At 34.9% G+C, this 10,220-nt stretch overlaps 1 protein-coding gene and 1 long non-coding RNA gene across 2 annotated transcripts; both read right to left on the bottom strand.

The window, feature by feature from the left end:
- Positions 1 to 2,732: 2,732 nt before the first annotated feature.
- On the bottom strand, positions 2,733 to 7,386 carry LOC128512602 (putative autophagy-related protein 11). Its single transcript, XM_053485956.1, has 7 exons — positions 7,378 to 7,386; positions 7,096 to 7,287; positions 6,806 to 6,961; positions 6,330 to 6,363; positions 5,003 to 6,039; positions 4,399 to 4,432; positions 2,733 to 4,302 (listed from the first exon to the last, which is right to left on the bottom strand). The coding sequence occupies exons 1-7, from the start codon at positions 7,384 to 7,386 to the stop codon at positions 3,698 to 3,700; spliced, it is 2,067 nt and encodes a 688-aa protein (XP_053341931.1). The 3' UTR covers positions 2,733 to 3,697.
- Positions 7,387 to 7,479: 93 nt separating this feature from the next.
- LOC128512125 (uncharacterized) lies at positions 7,480 to 9,754 on the bottom strand. Its single transcript, XR_008356252.1, has 3 exons — positions 9,715 to 9,754; positions 8,274 to 8,307; positions 7,480 to 7,575 (listed from the first exon to the last, which is right to left on the bottom strand). It is a non-coding gene; the product is annotated as an uncharacterized LOC128512125 (long non-coding RNA).
- Positions 9,755 to 10,220: the final 466 nt, after the last annotated feature.

The raw sequence follows: 10,220 nt of genomic DNA, 5'->3' as shown, positions 1-10,220 counted from the left end.
CAAAGCCCCAAAGTTATGGAATAGTCTTCCAAATAGTGTTCGGGACTCAGACACAGTCTCAGTGTTTAAGTCCAGGCTAAAAACCTATTTATTTAGCCAAGCATTTTTATAAATAGATTAGCCTTAGGTAAAGGAACAGATCTGGGGGACTCATGGACGTAGAGTATTAGGTGAACTGGTATGTTTGGATGCTGTCTTCCCCACTCTCATTGATCACTCAGATTTGTTGACGGTGAGGTGATTGGTTGCCTTACATCTCTGGAAGCCCTCATGTTTGTGTTTCCTTCTGGCTCTCCCTTTTTAGTTATGCTGTCATAGTTAGTCCTGCCGGAGTCTCTGCTTGCACTCTGCACTAAATATACATTCACTTTTTACATTGTTCGACTGTGACCATACCTAACTGTTATTTCTCCATCTCTTTGCTCTCTCCTTTTTTGCTCTCTTCTCTCTCTCTCTTTCCCTCTCTCCTTTTTCCTCTACCTATCTCTCTGTCGAGCTATACATGTCGCTCCTGAGCTTCCAGTGATCCAGACCCCCTCTGCCCGCTGGACCTCTCTAACTCATCCTGGTGTCCTGCTTCTGGTTGGAGATCTTATCACATGGATGCCCCCGTGTGGTCTGCCTGGAATGCGTGTGGTGACTGGGGTTGGTTCCACTTTTCCATGAAGGTGGTCCTGTCCTCGACTGATGCAGACAGCTGTTCTCTGAGGACCTGTGACTTCAGTCGCTCAATAGTTCAGGACTGAAATTTTTCACAGTCTACCTGAGCCTCCAGGAACAAACTGGACTTTAATCTTACACATCTCCTCTTATATTGAACTTTCAGTCTCGCATATTATTATGCACATCAATCCCTGCTATCTGTTTTCACCCAGATGAGGATGGGTTCCCTGTTGAGTCTGGTTCCTCTCAAGGTTTCTTCCTATTACCATCTCAGGGAGTTTTTCCTTGCCACTGTCGCCGTCGTCCTAGGCTTGCTCATCAGGGACAATCATATCATTTTGATTCATACACATTCACATTTCATACAAACTTAGTTCTTTTGATTGTGTAAAGCTGCTTTGTGATGATGTAAATCGTTAAAAGCGCTATATAAATAAAATTGAATTGAATTGAATTGAATTGAACTATTGCATCACTTCAGTCTCCATTTAAGTATTTGGTATACTTACAGCATGTTTGTCCATCAATCTTTTCAAAAGTGCATGCATCTTTCACTTTCATTCTGATTCTAATTTGACAATGTAGAAATATATATATATATATATATATAAAATGCAATCAGCGCAAACACGCTGCACCTTTTTGTTTTATTTAAAGCCCCCAGATACCTGCACACACCATCCGATCATTAGGTAGCACCTAGTATGGTATTAGGGCCTTCAAAGATAAAGCACGCCTAAAGACAAGACAAGGGCAAAGAACCAGCATAGCCTAACCCTAACCCTAATCCTACTCTTTGTTTTTCTTTGAACTTATTATATCTGAAGTATTCAAACACAACAGAACAAGCATTTAAAATGTATCAGTAGTGTCTGGTAGGAAAGTATTTACATTTAGTTGGAATCACATTTATCATCACTTTTCAAATTCAAATGTAAATCTCCTTTAAAAGCAGGCATCACTATGGGTACAGCACGATCACTAATTCAAACAAATACTTGACTGACAGATAGTAACTGGACTTGTTTAACCAACTGATTACTTTAAAAGATATTTGCACAAAAGTTAGCTCTATTTATGGCAAAGTTTTTTTCAAACTAATCCCACTGCCCTGCACACACACACACACACACACACACACACACATGCATTATTATATATGTATAAAAACATATCTGGCCAGCGGATATCTACATTAAACCGACGACTCTTACAGCCATTACTGCAGCCAAAAAACAAAACAAAACAAAAAAAACACTGCAATTTTAAATACAGTGGAACCTAAAATTAAAAAAATAATTTGTTCCGGAAGCGGGCTCATATTTCAAAACACTCATAAATCAAAGCAAATTTCCCCATAAGAAATAATGAAAACTCTAATTATTTTTTCCACAGTCCAAAAAATAAATAAATAAAAATAATTAATACAAAATATTGTATTAATAATGTCTGTGTATGTGTGTAAAGCTAAAGTAAGAGGAGAGGAGGAATCAGACCCTCCCCTCTCCCTCATCTTATCTTGCACAATAACCCTTCCTCCTCTCTTATTTGAGTTTCACACTCACCACATTAACTGAAAGAGTGTTTTATTAGAAAAATTTACAAGGAACATCACTAATGACACTCGCGTGAGCGCACAATAACAGAATTACTGCTGTAAAGTAATAATAAAATAAATTAACCTGCAATTTACCTCCTTCCAGAAAAGAATCTGCAGTTTCGGCCCTGATAAAAATTCAGAATATAACCCTATCTCGTATGCCCTATTTATGTTCTTAAATCTCTATTATATAACACCATTATACAGTATGATAAATAACATAAAATATTAAACATGTTGGTAAGTAACTGTTCAAAACAAAAAACACTAGTTACTTCCTATGCATTTGATATGTTATCTGTAAACTTTTCTGACATGAGCTACTGTAACATGACTAAGACAAGGACACTGCGATATCTAATTAAGTGTTGCATTAATGTTTTTACACATTAGCTTTATTTTATTTTAACATTACAGTATGTAATATTACAAGCATTCAAATAATCTGTTTCATGTTACTGGCAGACAGTATAGTTTAGAATTAAACTGTGGAACTTGGAGCTCCCTCAGGCCTCAGGAATATATTCAGGTTATAGTTCAGGTTTATTATTTTTACCTGGTCACAGATAAATATTCAGGCACAAACAGCTGTTTTTTGGCCCCAAATGTGATTGTGTGTCATTAACTCTGAGTACTGTGTGTTGGAGCAGTTAAATGATACTGAAAGAAAGCTAATAATAAACAAGACACACGGTTTGGTCTTTCTGTCGTCCTTTACAGGTAGATTGATGTATTTTATTATTTGCTAATTAAACTATTGACAAACATTTTTTGGTCTCATTTATTTTAATCAGTTGAGGCAACAAAAACATGATCCAGTAATTAAGACAAATAGTTTAAATATGGAAAAAAAAATCTAAATAATCCCTTATATTATATATTTTTTTCGTTAAATTACCCTCCACATCCAAACAATTTTCCAATTTCTGTTTTTAGTCTTTACATGAGACTAAAGAGAGATGTATTACCAGACTTTAAACTTATAGATATACTGATAATAAATATAGATACAGATACAATAAATTCAGTGTAGGAACAAGAGTAATCACACATCCTCATGCTTAATAATAACAACAATTAATCACACTGCAGTGTAGTATAAATGCATGCAAGCCTGAAAACAGTTATAATTCTATCCTAAATATGCATTAACACACTATATCTAAACATACATCAGATTGATTAATTGATTGATTGATTGATTGATTGATTGATTAAATGAATGAAAGAATCTGCTGTATGATTTTTCCAGTTACATTCAGGATCTCAGCTGCTTTCTCATGCTGTTTCATTGCCAGATCTGTCTGTTTCTCCGTCAGAATGATCACCTAATAATTCAGGCTCTGTTTCCCCTTGCTCCTGTTTCTGTGGTTCTAAATTGACTTTATTGAATTTCAACTTCAGCGTGCACTTTTTCTCTTTCAATTTTGTGTCCTATTCTTCCATAGTTTGTTTGTCTGATTCATCTTTTACCTCATTTGGGTGTGTGTCCTGCTCTTTAGCTATCTGAAGATGTTCTGTATAGTCTTTATCCTCATGCGGTGTCTGACTCTTAGATAGATCACTCTTGTGTACTCTCTCACTTTCTGTACTATTGTTCTGTCTTTTATTTGTTTCTATTAACAATGTTTTTTCCTCACAACCACTATTTGTATTATTCTCTAATAATTGATTTCCATCTGAGTCTTTCTTTTTCTGCTGTGTGTCTTCATCTTTTTGATGCTCATTTTTCTCACTTGACTTGTTACACTCCTTCTCATTAATTTTCTCTGGTTCCTTTACTTGTATTGGTGGCTCCTGTGTATCATTTAGTGCTGGTTGTTTATTTGTCGCATGTGGAGCTCTTTTTTCATCCTGTGTGTCTTTAGCTATCTTCTGTAATTCCGTAATTCCATCTTTATGTAATGCACCTGTCTCTTGAGTGGGATTTTCATTGTTTTCCACTTCATTTGCATTCTCTGGCTGTCTTTTAATCTCCCCTGCCTGCTGGTCTTGATTCTGTGATTTATTCTCTATTTGTGTGTGGCATGTGACAATCCCTAGTGAAAAAAAACAATAAAAAAAACACACAAATTTATGTCATGCACATTGACAGACAAATTTATTAATTTGTTTAAGTAATCTCTCACACTCACCCATGTCTGCACCTCCTTCATCTTCTGCTTTCTTCTGTAAAAAAATAATACAGGACATTGATGTAGTAGTCTGTATATGCCAGTGGAAAATAATTAAATATACATTATACTGGGCAGAACTTGTTTGCTCTTACAGATCTACAAAAACAGAGATTTTGTGATTTGTCTAACTACCTTTAGACCCCTCTGATTAAACCGCATGGTCAGATGTATTATATTTTATCTTATATTGTGCTGTATTCCACATCTGCTGATACAGCAAATTTATTTATAAAAGCAGTTAGTGGATAAAGTAAGTTTCATTCAGACAGAAAGAGACACATTTAGTACAAATCCTTTGAAAAAACAAACTTTACATAAGCACTCTTATAATAACATCTAATCAAAATTCCTGATTGATTCTTATTGTTATGTGTAATCATAACAATAAATGTCATTAAGTGTGCGTAATCATAACAATACGAATCAATCTGGAAGGTATAAAAACACAAGCAAGTATGAAAAAGCTATATATTATTTTTACAGATCATTAGACACACTGCATGTCGATGTCTAATTGTCTCATTGTCTCTTTATTGGCTTATTTTCCTCTAACTTATTTTACCTGTGAGTCCTTCTGTTCTAGTGTCTCTTCCTTCTTCTGCAGTGTTTGTGTAGTTTCATTCAGAAGTTTGTCTTTCTTATGTGGCTGTTTGTCTTTTCCTATCAGTTTCTGTTCTAGTTCTTTCACCACACTCTCTAGTCGTCTCACTTTCTCTTTCATCTCTGTCTGATGGTCTTCAATCATCCATTTTGTTATCCCCAGTTCTTCTTTTACCACTCTGAGCAGTGCGTCCTTCTCTTCCAGTGTCTTGTCCTTCATCTGAAGTCTTTGTGTAAATTCTGTCAGATTTTTGTCTTTCTCGTTAAGCTGTTTGTTTTTTTCTTTGAGTTCAGTTTCCTGTTGCTCTTTTATATTTATCATCTTCTGTAGTTCCTGTTCAAGTGTCATCGATTTATTTTTACTGGTTTCCAGTTCTTGAAGTGTGTTCTTCAGCTGTGTTTCTTTGCTCTTCAGAAATTGCCGACTGTCTTCTAATTCTTTATGTTGTTTGTCCAATGCTGTTGTTACCTGTGCGAGATTTGACTCTTGATCTTCAATCAGTTTGTTTTGATCCTGAATTTGTTTTTCTCTTTCCATAATTGTATTTTTACTGGTTTCTAGCTCTTTGCTCATGTCTGCCAGTTGTGTCTCTCTGTCTGTCAACTGTGTCTGCTTTTGTTTTAACTCCCTACGTGTTGTTCCCAGGTCTTCTTCTAGTTCTTCTAGTTTTTTATTTGTTTTCACTAACTCCGCATCTTTCTCAGAAGTAATATTCTTATTTATTTCTTCATAATTTTGAATGTGAAGAATGAACTGGTTAAATTCCATATACATTTCTTTCTGCCTTTCTTTAAGTCTCTTCCCCGTTTCCTGCACAACTGATTGTGCTTTCTGTAGGTCTGGGTATTTTAAGTTCAGTTGTTGATCTCTCTTATCTTGAGCATTTTCATTTTCCTCTGCCTTATTAGTCGTCCTCTCTACAGTTCCAGGATTCACAGTTTCTGGCTTGTTGACTTGGACACTTTGGTCCTGTTGAGTGTCCTTCATGTCCCCCATGTCTAAAAGATAAAGCAAAATATCATTTGAAATGAAGGACTAAAAAGTGCAATTACATTCACAACACCAGATCAGTATGAGAGGGACAGACCGCTGTGTGTTTATAATAAATAGCACAGGATGGTGAAGGATGTTTTGTCAATAAAGGCATAGTTTGCTAAAAGTGTTAATTTTCTCTATGTATTGAGAATTCGGGGACAACCTAAATATTTAACGAAATTGATGTAACATGCATTAATTGATTGATTTTTTAATTAATTCATTAATTCCTTCATGAATCTCTTACACTCACCTGTGTGTGCACATCCTTCTCCTTGTGCTATTCCCTATAAAAATTAGTAGAGGATATTACTTCACAGGTTTTTACAGACCACGGACAAATACTTAACTATACATTTCATGGGAAGAACTTGCTTGCTATTATAAATATGCAAATATGGGAATTTTTTTACTTGTTCATAGACAGGCTTTCAATATTTCAACTGTGCTGATAACTTCTAATTATAGAAAAAAGGTATAAAAGATAAAGAAAGTTTCTTTCAGACAAAAAAGTGTGTAATTTCTCACTAAACCTCAGAAGGAAAAACAATCATTAAAGGCCCCCTTGTAGTGACACATACATTAAATGTAAATGATAATGAATCAAACATGAATTTATGAAAATGCAAGCAGAGGTGGAAAATTAAACATGCTATTTTTCCTTACAGATTACTGGGAACACTGAATGAACTAACTATTTTAACCTCTCATTGCAAATTCTTGTTTTACCTGTTCGGATTCAAGCTGTTTGATTATCTCCATTAGCTGTGTTTCTCTCTGAGTTAAAAGACTATTTTTCTCTTCAAGCTGTTTGATTATCTCCAATAGCTCTGCTTCTCTCTGAGTTGGAACACTCTCTTTCTCTTCAAGCTGTTTTTTCTTGCCCTGCAGGACAATAACAGGGGTCATATAGTATATCAATTTTTTTGGTAGCAGTCCAAACAAAAATCATCATTATGCATGAATTAAAACAAAACATAATATTTGGGAACTTGGAATTAAAAATGAACATAACATACTTGAGGGTTTATATAGTCTAAAACTGTGGACAGTGATTCATCATTCTTATGACACTGCAGTAATCCTTTATCTTCATGAAACAGACAGTCGACTGTAACAGTATTTTCTCTGTGTACAGCTCTGCTGCTGTCTGGTACAACACACTCTGGATCAAACGTGTGATGGAGCACCACCAGAACTGCAGGTTTGGTCTCTGTATGAAAAAAATAAAAATAAATAGTAATTGTATGCAAAAATAACTCAGCATATAATGAATTATTTGAAAAATATTTTGTGAATACCTGATACATAATTAAGCTTCCTTAGTGCTGTTTCAGTGTCAGTCCCAGCTCGTGAAATAACAGGGCAGAAAACCAGAATGAAATTACACTCCGGTACTGTAGACACCTCCTGCAGACACACTTGATTTTTAAGACGATGTATGAAGTCCTCATGGGATTTTAGTGTATTTCCAGTCAGTAAAACAAAAAAAGTTTTATCTGTGAACAAGGAGCAAAAACAATGTATTATTTTGGATTATTTATTACAGATAACTTGTACTTCTTATCATTTGTGAGTTATTAATAGTTCAGTGGATGATTAACATCTAAAACTAACTACAGTTTTTATTAATTCCTACATTTTAATAATATACAGTACACTTGATCATGATTCCCAAAAACCAAATGAGCTTCTTGTTTGAACTAAAAGTAAATTTAAAATGTTCCACAAAAAGTTATGACTCATGTCATATTTTACGAGTCCTTGCAATAATGCAGAAAACTGATGATCAGTGTAAGAACTAAATAAATCAGAACAACCCATTGCTGAAGCCACATTCTCTTTTTCAATACAATGTCAAAAGTTAATGTTTCACATATAGGTGTTTGGAAGCGTAATGGCTTCATTTAAGTTTCTTTTTTTTTTTTTTTTAATCAAATATTATATTATTAAACAGCTCAACCAAGATGTTTCAAAATTGACCTGTAATGGCTGTGGAAGCATTTAAGTAAACTCAGTCTAATCTATTTAACCAACTATTCAAACAATGTTAGTTCAAAATACTTTCTATACTGTAGCTCATACCCCAGCACACAAGCTCCCAATTTTCTTTTGCTCAAGAATTATTTTAAGATGCTTTATAAAATGCTTAGTTTTTTGTCTTTTATCCATGAAAATCTGATTGTCTGATACTCACTTCTCTCTTCATTCTTTCGTGAAGGAGATTTTGTCTGTGGGAATAAACAATACACTGTGAATAGTCCATTTCTGGCGACACATTTTACATTTAAAAAAGTGAAAAGTTACATGTTGCATGTATTCATTACATTAATTCTCCACTATAATGGGGTTTTAACTCTGTGTATTAACACAATAAATATTGTTTTTAGCAGCAGATTATGTAAGTGTAAATATGGTGGAATATTTTAATAAATTTACACCCTGAGCTCGAAAACTTGTCTGTCTCTCTTCTTTACTACTGTACCTCCCTGTGATGTGAAATGCCTGCAGTTAAATTGATCTATCATATATCCTGGGGTAAAAGACAACAGGTGGTGTAGTCAGATGTTCTGCTGGATGATATGTGTTACTGTAAATAAGTTACTGTAAACTCAGTATATACTCACACTATGTGATTTTATCACTTCTTGATTATTTCTTATTATTATCACTTAATCATTACTTATATCACTTCTCGACTGTCAAACTGTACAAGATCCCAAGTTAAATATTTTTCCAAAATTCTATAACAGACTGTGTGACAATGTGATCTTTTAATGATCATAAAATAAAAATCAACCCTCTGTGTAATAGAGGAAAGGAGGAGTTCGGGGTTGTTTATAACTGGTTAAAATAGGACATTATGACATTAATCCATTATGTCTTTGTCCTGTGTCCTTATAGTTAATTTGTTGTATATTATATACTGCTTTGATAATAAACTACTCTATCTATCTATTGCCACGGCATGCACCAGTGATGGACCTGTGCCTCAATCTGGTCGCTCCTCATTTACTCCATAGGCTCGCTAGGTATGCGACCTCTCCTTCTAGGTGAGAGAAGGGGCGAGGCCTGGAAACGTGCACGGCTGCGGATTAATTATCACTGATAGTTCTGTGTGTCCTGGAGTACGACTGAGGAGAGTTGCGCGGTAGGTACTAAAAACGCGGGGAGCGGCATGCGAGCGGGGCAATGTAATGTGCCACTCTGCCTGCCACTATCACTCACCAGTCTTGTGCCCACATGCCAGCTGTGCACTGCCTCCAGACCTGCATATGCACACACCTTCACTATTTTTCTTCCTTTTTTTCCATCCTCCCTACTTTCAAACCCTCTCTTTCATTTCTAAATAAAATGACCCTTTTTCCTAAGACCTCACCTCGTGTCTGTGGTGCCACCTGTGTATAAAACTTGTGTATAAACTATGTCTGTCTGTCTATCTATAACACATTAGAACAAGTGTATTAAAATAAATCTGGGATTTTATCTAGATTACTGAGCTGCTTTTATACAAAATCAAAATAAAGAATGTGTAATTAGTATAATAGTGCTATATTAATCGTTTCAATTAAATAGCCTATTTAAGCCTTTCAACTAGTCATCTAGCTAATCCCACCTATCACTTTATGACATCTTACCTGATCAGACCCTGAAGGTGCTATTTTTTTCTGCCATGGCTAAAACAGAAACAGAACACAGCAATGATGAAGATAAGAATTTACAATGAAAATAATTTTAAAACACCAAGGACTTAAATGGACAACATTAACACTGATCAAATGCATCTCTTAATAATCATGATGTGTCTACAACTTTATCTTAATTAGCTAGAAATATCATAGCTGCCTGTTAGATGTCTATAAGTTCTTCATGGATCTGGTATATTTGAAAGAGTGGATCTTTGACTGGCTTCAGATGCTAATACAGTACACCATGTTTCCTAGTTTACCTGAAGGAGCTGCTACTAAATGGTTGGATTTGTGATTTGTAATTTGACAAAACTCCCCCCCCCAAAAAAAATAAATTGCACCTTCCTGATAAACAACTCATCATATAAGAGAGAGAGAGAGAGAGAGAGAGAGAGAGAGATGAAAACATCTCTACAATTTCATCTTGTCCAACTTTGTTAAACTTTGTATGTATT

Source organism: Clarias gariepinus, chromosome 24, assembly GCF_024256425.1.
Source record: "Clarias gariepinus isolate MV-2021 ecotype Netherlands chromosome 24, CGAR_prim_01v2, whole genome shotgun sequence".
Lineage (NCBI taxonomy): Eukaryota > Metazoa > Chordata > Actinopteri > Siluriformes > Clariidae > Clarias > Clarias gariepinus.
This window is presented reverse-complemented; position numbering and strand designations above follow the sequence as displayed.